At 46.2% G+C, this 18,536-nt stretch overlaps 1 protein-coding gene and 1 long non-coding RNA gene across 3 annotated transcripts; one reads left to right on the forward strand and one right to left on the reverse strand.

Moving 5' to 3' along the window:
* Positions 1 to 316: 316 nt before the first annotated feature.
* Positions 317 to 1,397, reverse strand: LOC135819611 (uncharacterized). Its single transcript, XR_010553944.1, has 2 exons — positions 1,149 to 1,397; positions 317 to 991 (listed from the first exon to the last, which is right to left on the reverse strand). It is a non-coding gene; the product is annotated as an uncharacterized LOC135819611 (long non-coding RNA).
* A 1,603-nt stretch (positions 1,398 to 3,000) lies between these two features.
* On the forward strand, positions 3,001 to 18,444 carry LOC135819612 (uncharacterized). 2 transcript variants are annotated; one of them, XM_065332847.1, is made up of 14 exons: positions 3,001 to 3,399; positions 4,771 to 5,823; positions 6,497 to 6,581; positions 6,795 to 6,998; positions 7,973 to 8,039; positions 9,226 to 9,369; positions 11,421 to 11,491; positions 12,105 to 12,252; positions 12,913 to 13,067; positions 13,717 to 13,776; positions 14,409 to 14,601; positions 15,343 to 15,821; positions 16,093 to 16,183; positions 17,447 to 18,440. In XM_065332847.1, exons 1-14 carry the CDS (start codon positions 3,291 to 3,293, stop codon positions 17,636 to 17,638), a joined length of 3,051 nt encoding a protein of 1,016 aa, XP_065188919.1. In that variant the 5' UTR covers positions 3,001 to 3,290; the 3' UTR covers positions 17,639 to 18,440. The 2 variants fall into 2 exon arrangements, with proteins under 2 accessions (XP_065188919.1, XP_065188920.1); XM_065332848.1 differs by lacking the exon at positions 3,001 to 3,399 and adding an exon at positions 4,381 to 4,555 and having other exon boundaries at positions 17,447 to 18,444.
* Positions 18,445 to 18,536: the final 92 nt, after the last annotated feature.

An 18,536-nucleotide genomic window follows, 5' to 3' on the forward strand; every position in this document is an offset into this window, starting at 1 on the left:
GGTAGATCTACCAGATTTCTATCGCACTGGCTAGGCTACATACTTGAGATTTGACTCCAGAATGCACAGGTATCAGACTTTCAGCTGGACCTTCCGAATCTGGCGCCGCGGAGGCTTCGGAATGCGGCTTCGGTGGAAACTGGAATGCATGCGATAGGATTTTAGCCCATCCCGTTGTACGGACATTTCCTCGCAGTATAAACTGCTTGCCTTGATTACCAGAGCACTGCATGCAGGCATAACCATGATAACGCTGGGGATCAAAATATCAGTTCCGGATTATTATAATAGTAGGGACTTCAGACCATTTTTCAAATCGGTTTTCTGTGGCTTATGTTTTGCTTTTTGTATAGGTTAGAGCTTCCTGAGGAGTTTGGTCTTTAGTTTTTCTAAATCAGACAAAGGAAACTAAAGTTACAAGCAAAATAGTCATCGCCTATCACCGGATTTGTCCGACAAACGTCCCACACATTTGAGATCAGAGAGATATGTCAAACTGAGAGAACCCACTTTCCTTGGCAACGCATAGCAACCGCACACCAGATCCAAAACAATCTTGGTTCTCCGCATGAAATAGCTGAATAGTATGGTTTACAATGTAGTGGGTAGTAACAGGAGACATTGGTAATACAGTCCTGAGATAGCTTCGGACTGTTGGTGTGGTTGGTGTCAAGAAAAAGAATGATCACGGAAGAGGCACTGACTAAGCTCAACATGTACATGTACAGGACATTGTATTGGCTGGGGTAATCGTAGCACGCACATCATCATCAGCAGAGACACAGCAAATAGCAAAAAGAGTATACAGCACATCTCCCAGTTCGGCACTCTTTCAGCTATTCTTGCGGAGCTCAACCAGATCGAGCATAACAGCATTCGAGACAAGAATCGAGGCATGGACCGAAACAGCCAAGAGCAATTCAATTTGTACATCAGCATCACTTAGCGCAGGATACTTCTCGCTGCTTTCCATACTGTGACTATGGCGGCGCTGCACGGCAAAGTACAAAGAGGAATAATGCAAGAAATAGGTCTTCTGGAAGGTGAAAACAATAAAGATTACCTTCTATCTAGACTAATTCGAGGTCGTAGAATACGAATATCACATTTTCAAGAAGGGGACCCGGACGGATCATATGGTTTCTCACCTTTCCCTTCCATCCGCATACGTATCTCCGTCAAAAATGAACGTAACAGCTCCATTCTTGCTGGTCCCAAACGAAGGCAAGCTCCAACAAGACGAACCGAAACTTTCTCCAACTGTACAAGACTTCCTTCATTTCGAAAAACGGTTCCACATTTCTTTACACGACTTGACATATGACCATCACACGATTTGTGCAGGCGTCGATTTGCACGCTTTTGGGCCAAGAAGTCACGTGGTCTGAAGTCCCTAATAATAGGGCAGCTGGAACTGGATAGAAAGAGCGATCACTCATCCATTCACCAGGGTGCCGGGTAGGCATATGCGGATAATACCGGCAGAAAAATTGGCAGAATTCGGTACTTTTTCTGGTAAGTTTCATGCATGTTTGGTATGTGGATAAAGAAATGCAGCAGAATTCGAGGAATTGCCCGCCATAAGGTTTGTATTTTTCTGCCAATTTCACTGCTTTTCGAGCATTATCCTCCAATGCCTAGTGCTGGGTCATGTGTATAATGTGGCCACATTCAAAAGGTGTCTCGTGGTACTGTTAGAATACAACCTTTCTTTTCTTTTGAAGATTTTGGCGAAGGAATGACAGTACTGATAGCGAGAAAAGAAGATGAGAATCATCCGTTTTCGATCATCCTCTCCGAGATGTGGCTCCCGCTTTGCTGCCGCTCTGACGCTTGCAGTAGATTTATCTACAGTTTCCGTGAGCTTTTTCAATCACTCCTTCTTCGAGACGGAGAGTTTTAACCATTACATGTATTTAGCAAGATTTCGAGAGGCCAAAATTAATAATAACAATAATAGGCTTGCTTTGCAGCCCCGGGCCCCTACTCTCCCTGCTGTTTTGTTATTGTATACTCTGTTGTCTTCTCCCCTTCTGACGAGTAGGTTGTGTACGTAGTAAAAAAATAAAAATAAATAAAATAACAACAGTACGAACATGGTGTGTGCAGCATTTGGTGAAGTAATCTTGGCTTTGGCCGACCATTGTATAATTATTGTATGTTTGTTTGACCGGTTTATAATTATCTAAAATGCTTTTGTTCCAATTTCAAAACTTCATCTATCAAGCAGGTCAATAAGCGACTGGGCAATTTTGATGTACATGTACATCGATCCTTCAATTCAAAGTCCCGGTCCATAGTACAGTGTATGTGTCCACGTTGGTTTTAGCACTCCTAATGCGGCAGACATATCATTCTGCCCATTCCACAACCTCTGAATGGATATTGACCTAACATGAAGAAAAAGCTGACACACCTGCGCAAAAGAAACAAGGCTTGGTATGAAAAGCGAGACAGGTCGGGCTTTCCCAAATCCGGTGCCCTTCGGTACCATGGCAACGCGTGCTAGACTTCCACACCACTTCGCGAGGCACTGATGAGCATGAGCACTGACATAATCATGACAGCCACAAATCAGAACTGTGCTCAGGGGAGGTCCTTATCTCGATGTAGGTTGCACACGTACACTCGGATCGGTAGGATGTCATCCGACCTACACCATCAGAATCCAAGGCGTATGACCGACAAAAACGTATGTATTGCCGTTCTCAAGACGCCGTGCAAATCAAGTCCACGGATAAACTCTGTTAGTACATACATGTAGATCTACCCCCGATGGAATGCTAAAGTGTTCTTAGTATCCGATGTACTTCAATACACCCAGTGCTTCGGACAGCAGACTTACCAAACAAGAGTACTTGCACATGTATGTCGGATCACAGTACGTACTAAGCGAGATCCGCTGTACTTCCACTTGATTACTGGTAGCGCTTCCCTGGCTTTAGAAATGCGTGTTACCTGAAATGCAGATACATTTAGGTATTGACATTTTGGTCTTGAAAATGACGTAGTGTGAATGATGAGCTGTGCAATTGTATTATCTTGGTGAGAAGGCCGGTCGTTAGTTGCACCCTGGATAGGTGCACGCAACATCAATGACTAAAGAAGTCTTCTCAGAGTTCTGATATGATTAGGCAAGCGGAGGAGAAAACACCCAATTCATTCATTCTGGCTATCAGAAAGAACTTGTCCAGCGTCAGTCCTCGCCCCATACTCCTCGCAGACCGTACCGATGACAACAGGCGTCTCTGCAGAAGCGGTTATAAACGTCTAGCTCGCACCCCATCACCATGTTCAAGGCCGGCATGGACGCCCTGTCCAGGCGCAGGCAGAATGGTGAATGGCGGGCGGACCAGGATTTCGAGGAAACTGAACTGTACTATGCTGAAAAGGGGCTGGGTAAGCCAAAAACATGCAAATACTACGAATACACACATACACGTGTCCGTACACACACACACACACACACACACGCGCGCGCACACGCACACACACACACACACACACGCACGCACACACACACACGCACATGTGAATATGGAATTATACCAACAATGACTTACCCGTAGATACGAATGGCGTAGGCCTGAATGAGCTGGACTGTTTCTGAACAGTACGAATATTTCCAGTTCATAGATCCTAGTCGCATTGCGGGAAGCACCGCGTGATCCTCAAGAGCTGGATCCAGAACTTGTGGTGCCTGCCATGTCCAGTGAACCAATAGAATTTCACAATATTAATATTATGATAAACGCCCTGTTCTACCCCATGTAGCATGTCGACTTGCGTTCATGATAGAGCAATGCACAGTCATCCATCTTCCAGGTACTCATTATTATCGTATTACACAACTTAGCTGGTTACGAATACATAATTATAGCCGTACACATCTCGATCCACCTAGGCTAGTATCGACATCATTAAATTTTACAAAGTTACCCAACTGGGTTCGGTTATTTTTAAACTACTCAACGACTAGCGAAAGGCAATAAATACCATTGTAACTAGCAACACTAGATTAGAAGGAGCAAAATCTGTCACGTACTAGTACAACATGAATTGTGGTGTAAGCCAGTCACCATGGTCACGACAATGCTGATGTTGTCCTTGGTCACAAAGGTAGGCCAGGAAGGTGTGAACAGACTCGATAAATGTTATTGATGCAATGATGGGCACTGGCGCTGGTTACCTGGGGAGCTGCGAGAACCTTCGGCATCAGTCCTGAAGGATATGAAATATAACCACACTTAGCTTAGCAGACATGGTGAAAAACACCACACTATGACAGGGATACCGTGAGCTTTTGCGCCACTTGGATACGCGCCTACGTCACACAATACCCTACGTACCCAAACCTCCTTTCGTCGCGCAATAGATCAACCTGTGGCCTCGCTGAGTGAGGCACTTTATCACATACAGATCTTCTCACATTGCATCGTACAAAACAAGAATGCGCACAGAATGCAACTTTTTCCTGTCGTTTGACGCTTTGGCCCAAGTAATCTATCTTATAGATTCTACGCCGATTCGATTATGCCGAGCAGACCAAACAGGAGTAAGGAGTTTTGCTGCTTGCCTAGGTACATATATTTTCATTTTTTTCTTTGTTCCATGCCTCATTATTTTCCTGTTCACTTTGTTTCACTTGCAGTTCTCCCTTCGTCCTGTTTTTTCCCCATTCGCCCTATTCTCTCCCTACTATTTTCTTTCTCTTCCTTCTCTCTCCATCCCTCTCAATTTTATATTTTTGTTCTTTGATCCTATTCACAGGTATCCCTCGCCAGACTAGTCGCCGACTCCCCGGGCAAGTGCCTTCCGATGGTCCAAGCCGAAGCACACTCGTTCCGCACACAACGAACTTGGTCCTGGACATCCTCCCTGGCCAGGAATATCGAGACACGAATCCGAGAGGCCGAGCAGGCCTACGTTCGCTGACTGGTGTACACCGGCATACAGCAGGGACAAGAGCCGCACACACAATCCAAAGATCATCCGCATTACCTCGACCACGCCTTCACGTGACGGGGCACACGACACGTAGTCAAACCTCGTCCGCGTTACATCGCCACACTCACCTGCCGCAAGCTGGGATTGGAGTGCCTCTGCAGTCCCAGCAGCAGCAGCAGCAGCAGCAGGACCAGCAACAACATCTGCCGCTGCCGCTGCAACAACATCAACAGCAACACCATCCGCTGCTTCAGCAGCGGCAGCATCAACCGCAACTGCAGGAACAGCAACAGCAGCAACAGCTGCAACATCATCGGCAGCAGCAGCAGCAGAACCAGCAGCATTATCTGCCACTGCCGCTGCAACAACATCAACAGCAACAACATCTGCTGCGTCTGCAGCGGCAGCATCAAAAGCAACTGCAGGAACAGCAGCAACATCAGCAGCAGCAGCAGCAGCGGCAGCAGCAACAGCAGCAGCCAACTATCGGGCAAGCAGCAGTCGGCGAGCCCGTAACGTTCCACCCGGAGGTACTCGGCTCCGTTTACGGGCACCAGCAAAGATCAAGGCCTCCCATGCAAGTGGTGGACGTTGCTCTTGGCGAGGATTATGCTCGGAGGGGAAATGACGAGACCTTCACGCGTCTGTACGACAAACAAGCGGCACGTATGGGAGTCAGAATGCCGTCTTGGGAGATTCGCCTGCAAGGCAACCCACAGCTGATCGACCAGTACCTAGCAGCCATGATGGGACGGACAGTGCAACAGGGAAATGCTCAGGTGGCTGCGGGGCAAGAGCCACACGTGCAGTCGTTCAGTCACCAGTACGCACAAGAACACCCGCATGGAGAGTCAGCTCGGGACCCGACACACCAAGGTATGTACATAATTGTGACATGTGCACTAGTTAAAATTTAAAACATTTTAATTTTTAAAACAATATTGGTTTTTTGGAAAGTGAATCTGCGCTCGGCTGAGGAGTGCTAACAACGATCGAAAGAGCTAGCTGTCGGAAGATTGAGGAAACTTATTATAATAATGTTTCCCCTAGAGGCTAGACAACCTGGAAATAGATTTCTGCTGCATCGATATAGTGGCAACGAACAGCTATGTGGCAGCACAAGTAAGTCAGCGAAATTCCTGATGCTTGCACGTGCTGTGAAGTGAAATACCGGCGGTTGAGTTTGCCATTGAACGTCTTGATGGGAACGACTTTAGACTGCGAGACGTGTTAGACTGAGAGAATGATTACCAAAGTACAATAGGACTATTGTCGATTTCTTCTGCATTCACCTACCTAGATATAGGAGATCGTGCCACGGTGGCGGTGTGGTGTTATGATTCCGTGGCCCTTACAGTGACTTGGCCCTTACAGTGACTTGGCCCTGCCCTCTCAATGTCTTTCTCGTAACGATCAGGGACGGTTGAGCAGGGAGTTGAGTTTGAAGTAAAATTGGCACATTAACTGGATGTGCTTGATCCTGTTTTGGTAAGCTCACCATCCAAACCATCCCCTGCTTTCTCTCATTGTACTATTATGGTTTCACTAGACGCACAGCCGCCCGGAGAACCGGTAAGGGACCATCGCGAAGCGCCGAGGAACCAGCCGCCATTTCAAGTCCTTGACATGTCTGGGTAAGTCGTTTCCGGCTCATACATGTACATGGAGTTCCACTTGTCCGTTGATCTCATTTATCGTATGGATAGTGCACTTTGGTCTGTTGAATAGTGGTGCACCATGCATTTTGGTCTTCATTTGTGTTCAAACCGCACATGCTGCAAACCATGCTCTAGCGATGTTTCGATCTCTCACCTTTGTACCTACATGACTGTATGCCTATGCTACAGTCAAGGATTGCAAGAACTTCCTGCAGCGGAGAAAGGTGTCGTCTTCGGGTCTATGACGCTGCAGAAGAACTGTCTCAAGTCCCTTCACAAGCTCTGGAGTTTCCCGCTCCTTCTGTACCTGGACGTGAGTGGTAATCAGCTGAGGTCCCTGTCTGGAGTGCAGGAGCTGCGTGCACTTCGGGTGTTGAAGGCAACACGGAATAGGTAAGGGACTCGGGTCAGTGAACAGAACATTCCCATATCCAACAGACATAGCAGAATACCAGTACGCGTATGATATCAGCGTATATGTAGTAGTAGTAGTAGTAGTAGTAGTAGTAGTAGTAGTAGATTTTATTATTTTACTAGGGGAGTCCCAACAGGCGTTGCCTTTTTACTGGGAACCCTAGGTGAATTTTTACCATGTTTACATACAGAGTAAGAGACGGGGCCTGGCGGCAGTCAGTGGGAAGAGCATTCCATCTGTCTGCCGCCAGGAAAGAAATAGAACGCATGCCATATTGCGTAGAAACAGGCGGAAGAACTAATGCGCGCTGTGCCTGGCCGCGCGTGCGAGCCTGGTGTCCAGGCACAGCAGCCCTAAGCTGGAACAAGGATTGGAGAAGGGGACTAGCAAGATGTGGGGTCAAGCAGCGGTACACGAAAACATAGAGTTTAAGATTTGTGCGCTGTTCAAAAGAATAGAGATGATATTTGCGGAGAACAATTTCAGTAGACATCATACGGTCAAACCCAAAAACTTTCTTCATTGCTATGTGACTGACCGTCACGATTTTATTGAACAGGGTGGCGCTGAGACAGTGCAGATAAGCGTTACGTATACCTTCTATTGAGTCGAAAAACCATGAATCAGTGCTTGTAATGCAATAGGTTTGCCACTTGGGTCTCCATAAATTATGTACAAAGCCTCTGGAGCGATGACGTCACGGCGAAATTCCTGAGCTGGTTGTGTTTTCCCTATACAATTGTGGACCAGGTGGTACCGTGACCGCGTGAAGTCCCAGAGATTCTGGCTGTGACGCCATCATCAGGCGATATACCATACACTTCGCTCTCCATATTTTCAACAGTGAGAACGATTTTACCTGTATACCTTCTCCGTGCATTACTGCCAACATCATTGAGATCCCGTTGCCCAGTATTCCTGAGTCCTGCTCCATGTCTACTGCCCTGTACAGTATCGAACGGATCAGCCACATTGAGGACCTGGCGCAATTGCGCATCCTGTCACTGGGACACAACAAGGTAACACCCAAGTTCATCGTGTGCATGAACTTAAGTCTAACATCAAGCTGTGCATTCCTGCTTATGGGTGCGTGGGTTGTGTTACAGTGAAACCTGTCTCAGACGACCACTCAAGGGACATTCAATATGTGGTCTCCATTGCCAGGTGGTCTCCTTATCCAGGGTCATTTTACTGGTAATAGCATCTCTTGGTCCTGGCTGCAGTGGTCTTCTGGGCCAGGTGGTCGCCTTATCCGAGTGGTCGCCTTGACAGGTTTTACTGTATAATAATAATAATAATAACTTTACAAATAATCTACGTGGAGATAAAAGTTTAATAATAGCAATGAAAAGTATGAATGCCGCAGACATCACCACGCAACATGACAATTTGTTCAAGGTTTGGTTTTGTGTGTTTCCAAAATCGATTTTCACGTTCCGATCATCACTGTTCATGCCCGTTTGTCACACTTACTCTTTATTTTAGTTCTCACTTTTTGTAAAACTTACCACAAGTTACCCGTCATGTGTCACACTTCTTTGGATTTTTAACCTTTGTTTTTCCCTTGATCTCTTTAGTTCCGTATTTCCACTGATGATAGGAACGTGAAAATCGATTTTGGAAACACACAAAACCAAACCTTGAACAAATTGTCATGTTGCGTGGTGATGTCTGCGGCATTCATACTTTTCATTGCTATTAATAATAACTTTATTAGGATGACCCAAAGGCTGACTGCCTATTATTGATGGTTCCTTATGTTGTGCTGCATGTATGAAACTTCACTCCTCAGCTCCAATAACGGTCTCTTTACTGCGATTCAAATCAATAATTATTATATCACACTAAAGTATCGTGCCTGACCCATGATTATTACAACCCTGATGGATTGGCCAGGCCCGACAATCCGGTGTAATATAAATTGATTATTTCATCGCAGTAAAGAGACCTTTACTTGAGTTCAGGAGTGAAGTTTCACACGTGTAATTGGCTGCGTTGGAGTTTGCGGACAATAAGAAAAGCGTAATGTCTTACCTCAACGAAGCTCTGCTGCTACATTAAAAAATCTGCCCCGGAATGCATTCGAACCTTGAGTAAAGTTATATCCACTGTACATATTTGATTCAACTAAGAAGGATCCGACTGAGCTTGAACGATGCTATGCGTTCCGGGTTATGGATGCAGTTTCTGCTGTGTTACGTGCAGATCGAATACATCGAGGGCTTGAACAGACTTGTGCGTCTGGAAGCCCTCCATCTCTCCAGGAATAGGATTTCGGTGCTGAGCGGTCTTCGTACCCTTGGCAACCTCAGGGAACTGCACATGAGGCGAAACAAGCTGACTCACGTGGTAAGTGTACTGTAAAACCGGAACGTCTAACGAGGCACGAAATAACGTTTTAACGACCAATTATTTTTCGTTATTTGAAAAATACGTTATCGCTAGATGTCTGTGTAAAGATGCGCATACAGATGGGCGGCCAGGTAGCCATCGTTAAACTTTCTGCACGTTATCATGCCAACATTACAAAAACGTTAAACGTTTTGGTCGTTAGACTTTTCGGTTTTACAGTACTCCTCTGGTAACCACATGTGGTATGCGTGGCGCAAGCTAGTACAGTGAAACCTGTCTCAGACGACCACTCAAGGGACATTCATTATGTGGTCTCCATTGCCAGGTGGTCTCCTTATCCAGGGTCGTTTTACTGGTAATAGCATCTCTTGATCCTGGCTGCAGTGGTCTTCTGGGACAGGTGGTCGCCTTATCCGAGTGGTCGCCTTGACAGGTTTTACTGTGCATGTAGTTGTAACCATGTCCATGGTCATTAGCTGGAACTGTGCACAGTCAGGGATTCAGTTAGCCATCCATTATACATGTACATATTCATTGTTTTGAGGGAAAGATGCAAACGGGAAATGTCCCAAGAAACAATTGACTGTCACCAGCAGGACTCGAACTGGGGACCTTCGCTTGAGGCCAGCGATGCTGTAACCACTGAGCTATGGCGTAGCTGTCATCCCTGCAGAGACCGTTCAGCATTCCCTTCACACTTCATGTTTTATCACCTATAAGTTATCTCTCACAACCACCTAAATACTACTGTCCCAATGCCATGTCTACACTTCACACATACGCACTAACTTCCACACTAGCATCAAATATCTAGGCCTGCTCGTAGAGGATTCGATAGTAAAAACATTAATGCTGCTGTCTGATGATCGCTGAAGTGCGTGAAACTTAAAGTTAGAGCTACATCGCCTTTCGCCTCTGCTTTGTGTGTATAACACATATGCATCTTTATGCCCGAGGGGTAGAAAAATTAAAGTCTCTGAAGAAAAATAATAATTTATTAATAGACCGTCACCACGAGGACACGAATCAGGGGCCTTTCTCGCCTATGGCCAGCAGCAACGCTCTCCCACTAAGCTTTTGTATTCCTCCTCCCAGAAGAGACTGTGCAACACATTCCCCAGACTTCGATATCCGCGCTTCCTGTGAAACTATAATATTATGGATGCTGGTGGCACACAGCCTGTGCAAACATACCCCACGCACTAGCTAGTTCACAGGGAGCCCGAGCTCCAATACATCAAATATTCATCAATTTGAGGGAGTGAATGTTTTGCATTGTTTCCACGTCGGCTCTTTACCAAGAACCTAGCTAAATATACCATGATATACTAACCACAAAATCACCTGGGAGGGAGGGGTTAGGGTGAGGACAATGGGATTTGTATGTGATAGGAAATAGTTGAGGGAACAAAACAACTTTAGGCATGGTATGCGTGTATATGTTTGTATACATTCACCTGTGTGTAATGGATATTGTAGACCGCTGTCTAATATCCTCAGGGTGCGTATTGTGCACTATTCCCTGTGGACTGTCCGACGAGTGGTTTGTACCACTAAACTCTGAGTAACGGCAGAGATAGACTGGGTTCTGTCTAGGGCTGAGTCGGGTAGCATTTTCTTCGGGTATCGGGTCCGGGTAGTTTTCCACGGGTAGCACGGGTACCCGATCGGGTAATGTTTCCATGGTAACACCACAATGCACACCGGCACCTTCCCTTACGCACTGGGTAGACATGCGTGAATAATTTGTACATGTGCACTGTACATGAGGTCATCTGCGACTTCGGGTTCTCGGGTACTATTCGGTACCCGTCTACCCGAGGTCCTCACCGGTAGCACGGGTACCCGACTACCCGTGCACACCACTAGTTCTGTCATTGCTGTGTGAGGTTTGCAAATTTTATTGTATTTGGGTGGGTGTATGTGTGGGTTTGTGAACGAGCACATGTGTGTGTGTGCTTATGTGCTTGTGGGTATGTGTTTGTGGATGGGTGCCTGTGCGTGATCGCCGTATCCGTGACTGTTTTTGTGTGCACATGGTTTCATAGCTGCCTAACAGCGGAATATCAGATTGCCTATGGCTGGAGTTCGTGGATATAAGCTACAATCGGATACAGGAGTAGGTTATTTTTTTGCATTTGTAAACCATTCGTGTGGATGCAAGGGTGAGTTCCAATGTCTAGTGAATACAATGTAGTACGGAATTTTTCCCCTTCAGTACATTGATCCAATCCTCTGTACTGAGTACGGCGTTTTTGGAAAATCCGTGGTTACCAGGAAAACTGAAGGGAAGAATTCAAAGCTCAGGGAGTCTCTTTTCCCCAAACTACTTAAAAGATGGGTACAAAAGGGGTTTTCAGAACATAAAATTAATATTTTGTGACTTATTTTTGTCAACATGAAATTCATGATTTTCGACAGCATGTTTTTTTGCAGCTCTTTATCTAGTTAAAGTAAAAGCTTTGAAATTTGATTGGCAGCTGCGGAACTCTGCAACACTCCATACTCTAACAACTTGTCTCTTTAGTACAAAGGGGCAAACCGCTGTGCTAAAAATATGCTAGAAAGGGCCAATCAGACTTGTGGCTCTAGTGCAATTCCACTCGCACACGAAAATGACTACATGTATGTACAAGTCAATGATAATATAGAACAGACGATATGGAGAAAACTGAAGACTATCGGATCGATACTGGAAATGCATTTTGTGTCTGTGTGTATTTCATTTCAAGGTTGAAAGATATCGAAGGTGTGTTCCCGTTGCCAAATCTTGGTCATCTTGTGACCAAGGGCAACCCGTTCACAGAGTGTGAGAACTACATGGAAGACGTGGTGTGCCAGATCAGGTCTTTGTGGCGCGTCGACAGTACGGATGTGAATGTAAGCACCATACATGCACATGTTTTCGTAGAAAAAGCTGCCGCTATTCTCGGTAGCCAAAGATAACACAGCTAGGCGGTCTATATATATACAAGCACCATGTACATGTAAATGGGATGGAAACTTCCAGTGACGTTGAATTTTCGGTGTGATAGATACCTCGTGATGCTCCATATAGAAGAATCAATCTATTTCACCTTCCCGTGGCCAGGGAATATAGGCCAACATAAAGGTAGGTGGGAGGGGTGAGATAGCCAGCCATGGCAGTAAGGAAAAACAATGCAACAGTTTAGTTATAAAAGTTTCTGTGAGCATAGGTATAAGCACATTGTCCGAAGGCGTGAGCAATGCACGGGAGTACGATGGCATCAGGAATGCACTGTTCGCTACACCCTACACGACACAAACATCCCCATGTGGGGACGTGGGGTGTAATGTAGGTGATACACAACTGTGTATCATCTTTGCTACTCCGCTAGTACATGTAGCATGTTCTTGTACTTCTGTACGGTGTACCTTTTCTTTTTCATTAAAAAATGATTTTGTTTGTTTTGCTTTTCGTTAGTTGTGCCTGGCCAATGCTAATAATTATCATATTCTGCCCGTATAGGAGGCTTTCTCAACCTTCCGTAATCTGTACTTTGGTTGTATTCCATTCAGCCGGAAGACCGTGAGAAGGCGCTGTCCCAGAGGGAAACGAGTGAGATTATAGAGCAGGACTTGAAGCGGCGGAATGTGCAAGTGCTGACGTTTGAAGCGTCCCGCACCCTGGCCGCAACGCACTGGGAAACCGAACACGCGACGGCAACCAGGCAGTAAGCGTAGCGTCACTCGTTGCTAGTATCATTATGTTTGTTTTGTGCGTCGCCGATATCATAGTTGTTGATGTTGTCATTGTTGTGGGAAGAAATCCATTTCTCACTCCAGACGCATAACTTTGACTCAATGTATGTGAAAGTAAATGAGTGCCTGAATGGTTGCCTACATTGCATTCGACGTGCGTGGTGAGAGGTCGCGGGTTCAAGCCCTGCGGTCGCACATCTGACTGCACATCCCCATGACGCAGGTCACCAGATGAAGCTAGGTGCGGATCATCTTCACTCAGTAGAGACAGAGTCGAGCGAACTATACATATACATGTTTTTCCGGTGTCGAAAGGCGGGCTCGCCACCCCTATATGGCAACTTGCCCATGTCTAAGCCCCAAGACAAAGTGAGTACTGTTGTACAAGTAGTCATACTGGTCGAAGTTAAAAAAATGTGCGTGGTCAGTTCTAGGGTTACACTCAATGATTTGCTAAACAGATAGGAATGCAGGAGTGTCGGGTTTCTCGTATGTTCCAAAACATCGCAATCGGTAACATGCATGGTGATGAGGACATCACTTCGCGATGCATTGAACTCGTAGCATCCTGGATGTTATTCCTTCTCATTTTAATGTCCTGCTGATATGATTGTCCTGTAGAAGACCGGGAGATCCTGGAAAGGCTCGCTCCTGCGCTCAGCTGCCGGATGATGAAAACCAGTAAGAAGTACAGAATTGTACAGCTCTTGGGTTTCTTGCGGTGTTCTGCGTCGCCAAACTGGCGAGTCTGGGAGCAGGGAACAACTGCAACTGCAATTCTGTTAGCACTTTATCTTGTCCGGAACCCCTATTGGTTATCTCTGCCCTAGCTTCCCAGGGCATTTCAGGGCTTTCCAGGGCTTTCCAGGCAGTACCGGCTAGATACGAGAAATTTATAGTGGTAATATTATTATTATTGATGAGGAGCATTCAGCACAGAATAGATAGATATGTGATCACATGCTCTGTGCGCTGGGAAATATCCCTGACACACTACTTGAGCTGTGTAAGTCCCAGCGCCACTGAACACATGAACTGTAGCCCTACTGCTCTTCTTCTATTCTTCCTTATCTCTCTCTGTTATTCGCTTTCCTGTAATTAGGCATGCTTGCCCGTTTGAATCGCGAATTAAAAACAGACATAACAACAGCAACAACAATTGCTACGAGCGTTTCACACTACGATAGGCACCTTTGTATGACAATATACTTTTTGCGCTGACTTTGAGTGTCGAATTTGTTTCTACGAGTGATTTGCCCATGCTAGAGCAACAATTTTGTTTCTGCTTCCATGTGCTGTTTGACTTTGCCCAGGCCGCCTGCATTCGCATACGAAATCCAAGGCACGCAAGTTCATCTCTGTGGCTGTGGTTCGTTGAAACTCTACGCAAATCGTCCAAGCGACGGCGAGCCACAGAAGGTGGACACCATGCTCATCGAGCTGATGTCCATGGGCGAGATTCTCTATCAACTTGACCTCATCACGCCAATTTGCAAGAATGTTCAGGTGGGTTTATGCTTGGGTAGTATCAAGATGGCGACCACAGAAGTTTTTGACGTTACGCGCAATTTCACGTTAAATTTGCCGTAAAACTCCAAATTTCGACGTGACCTGCAGGTCTGTCGCGTTGCTTTCCGGAACGCAAGCCGAACTTTCGTGTCATGTCAAAAAATAACGTTCAGCTTGATTTAACCTCTCTGATAGCCTTGGTTTTCTTAGTTAGGGGCATAGCCACAGGTACACTTGAAGTCATTCATGACTATTGGGACGCTGCGAATGCGCATCATAATTATCCATTCAGCATGGTTTGGTACTGCATGCATTTGGCAGCACAATCGATGGAACAACTGGGCTCTCTGTTATGTTGCAAACCAGTCAGCATATGAGTGCACCATTGTTGGCTCATTTTCCTGTCTTCTTGACAGAGATACGTTTGCGCGGAATATGTTCATTGTTGATTTACTGAAATCAAAACTGCTGAAGTAGAACCATATCATTCTGTGAACAAATATCACGGATCTGCGATCAGAGAGAAGGACTCGGGGACCACCTTTCGATGTCATCTGTGACCTGGCTGTCAATTTGCACACAATGCATAATTTTCTTCCTCTCTCTCTCTCTCTCTCTCTCTCCCCCTCTCTCTCCCCCCCCCTCTCTCTCTCTCTCTCTCTCTCTCTCTCTCTCTCTCTCTCTCCAATTAACGTTGTCCACCATTTTTTGTTTGTTCTTTTTCACTATTGTACGCAGACTCTTCAATTGACCAATACTCATTTGGAAACCTTGCCGCAGCTGAATTCACTCGCACGGGCTTTCCCCAGTCTTCAGTCATTGATAATCGACACGGAGGGGAATCCGGTGACGAATATCTCCTATTGGAAAGAGTACACCATCTACGCATTCAGTCAGCACCAGCTCTGCGATTTCAATTATGAAGAGATTACGGATGCCCAGCGAACGCAAGCGCAGGCATCGTTCCGCACACTATCCAGTGTCCTGGATGCCACGTACGCCTGCTCATTGCACCACACAGCAGGAGCAGCAGCAGCAGAAGCAGTAGCAGCAGAAGCAGCAGTAGCAGCCACAGAGGATGCGACTGCCACCGACCAAGATAGTCAGACAGTGAGCAAGGAGCGTGCACTGGACGAATCGGTGCATGACCTGGGCCCTATCGTGGATGGAGCGCAAGCGAAAGAAGAGGATGGTCAACCTGGGAATACGGCTGAGCAGTAAGTGAGATTTGATTTCAGAACATGATTGAGCTGACAGCTGTCCGAATGCTAATTTATTGTGCATCGGAAGAGGTTACTTTGGGCGTAAGAGTTATGTGTGTGTGTGTGTGTGTATGTGGTGTGTGTGATGTGCGTGTGTGTGCGTGTGTTTGCTGTTTGTGAAAGTTCATGCATGGTTGCCGGCAGTTTGTGAAGTGTAAAATAATCAGATTATGGGTTTCAGACTGTCACACAGCCATTCATTTGTGCTTGAACACGTTTTTGCCAGAGGTGTGCAAGGCCCGAAGCCTTCAGAGCTATCCAAACTGCCTCACTTCGCGCCAATTATGCAGATGCCCGGGCCAGCAACTGATCTGCAGGTGAGTTACGCTGTGCTAGGTTGTACACACACCATCATGGCCACCCAGCCTCCCCCCCCCCCCCCCGCACACACACACACACACACACACACACACACACACACATCATTGGACATTGAACGCCCATCGCCGGAGGCGATGATAGCGATGCTACAGCAGAAGCCATAGCAACCTGTGCTGGGATTGCACCATTCAACAGCTTGCAAGGCTGAAGAATTGGCCGCCACTATTCAGCCTGGTCTACACCACACAGCTATGAAGTGGCTTTTTTTGGCCAGTGAAACACATACACACACACACACAAACACATCCCTACCACCATATCCGCTTCCATTATTTTTATTTCACCTGATGATGGACAAAAAGGAAGGGACAAGCCTACCTAGTGTGGAGGATTTTCTGTGACAAATAAAAGATGGTGAAAAAGGAGAAGGACAAAATGTTACGAGTTATGACTAACTGTCCACCAACGTAACCAGATCTTATGCAGTCAGCGAGTGCGACAAAATGGCACAAAAGTGACAAGGAGTACTGAGACATTCGGCGACCTGACACCTAGCTCCAACACTCCTCCAAGGCACAAACCAACAACCTTCCAACTTGGAAGGCTCAGGTTCAGAAAGGTCCAAGAGGGGAAGGAAAGCGCAACGAAGAAGAGCATGAGCTACGCATCACGGCAACAAAGAATGCCGAAAGTTACTATGATGACGAAACTAGTAAGACTATTGACATACCGGCCATACTACAACTCGACGGGTTCCCCTCGTAGACCTTTCCGAACCTGAGCCTTCCAAGCTGGAGGGTTGTTGGTTTGCGCCTTGGAGAAGTGTTGGAGCTAGGTGTCAGGTCGTCGAATGTCTCAGTACTCGTTGTCAGTTTTGTGCCATATTGTCGCACTCGCTTACTGTATAAGATCTGGTTACGTTGGTGGACAGTTAGTCATAGCTCGTAGCATTTTGTCCTTATCCTTTTTCACCGTAATCTAATTGGCTCACCGTCCGAGTTGAACAAATAATTATACTAAGACAACACAGGCACACAATGTTACGTGCTTGCATTGCAGTGGTCGGCACAATATACGTTTTCTCGAAGTATTACCTCTGGTAAAGCTTATCCCTTTGTGAAGGTCCCTGGTTCGAGTCCTGGTAGTTACAGTCAACGTTTTAGACTTTCCCCTATTCCATTCCCTCAAAATTGAATAGTGAACATCCCTGTATTCGCAGCCATTACAAGGCTCTTGTCTGATGATCTGTATTGCCTCAGGTCGATTGTTCCCCGCTAGAAGCTGTGATTCAGTCAAGCGTGCTGCGTCTACGTGTGGAGCACACATTCAGAGAACTTTGGCCAAGCTTGGCGCAAGACATGGTGCTGGATAAGCTGCTGGAAATGTGGCATGTGGCCGAGTACGAACGTAAGAAGCGAGAGTTCCTGTTCGATGATCGGAAGCCTGACTAGCTTCTGCCAGACTCTACAGTACAGACCTTGAAACGATCCGCTCATTGTCTGTACAAGCATTGCACAGTATCCGTTTGCAGTTGCTAGTCAAGGCTGTGAAGGAACACCATCATAACAATACCCACCATCTCCTAGTGAAAAAACCCACTTGAACATCGTGATCACCAGAAATGTTCAATTTGCAAACTTGATTCATCTCCGTTTTTATAAACCGATTCCACGCAGACTATGGCGTCCCTGCTTCTTGGTCTCCTCGCTAGCCTAGATTTCCATCCAACTATCATAATTATTGAGTTAATATCAGGCAATGTTATTTAAAATACATCTTCGCCTATGTAGACAAAGTGTCTCAGGTCCTTGCTGCAAAATGGTGCTCAATACCCTAATACGGGCAGAGTGTGCTACATAAGGCAGAGCAACAGCCACCAGCATCTTTCCTGTGACTCTGAGGTTATGCGATACACGTCATATAGTACGTTTGCCACACCAAATTCTTCTATATAAGGGTTTCTGTACGCGCTTTGGGCATTTTGCCACCCCAACTGGCTCCTATAATAAATGGCGGATTTGACGTGATCGCATAACCTTTTACACAGTGCTGATCACTAAGTCTGATCATGTGAGTCGATGCCGTGGCCTACGCTGTGCTGCACCTGCAACTGTGAAGACCATGGTGTAAACAGGTGCGTAGTGTAGAGGTAGACTTCTTCAGTCATGTGACAGGATTTCATTTTACATATCCACTCGGTTTATCGCATTCCCAACTCGTCACAACCACGCGCTCTCAGCCGAACCACACAGACACCAGCAACGACACTTCCGTTCAGAGATAATACGGAGGATTAGCAAGACGAAATTCGCGTTCGCGTTCGCACTCCAAGGAAAGTCGAACTCGGTG

The sequence above is a fragment of the Sycon ciliatum genome, chromosome 6 (genome assembly GCF_964019385.1).
Source record: "Sycon ciliatum chromosome 6, ocSycCili1.1, whole genome shotgun sequence".
Lineage (NCBI taxonomy): Eukaryota > Metazoa > Porifera > Calcarea > Leucosolenida > Sycettidae > Sycon > Sycon ciliatum.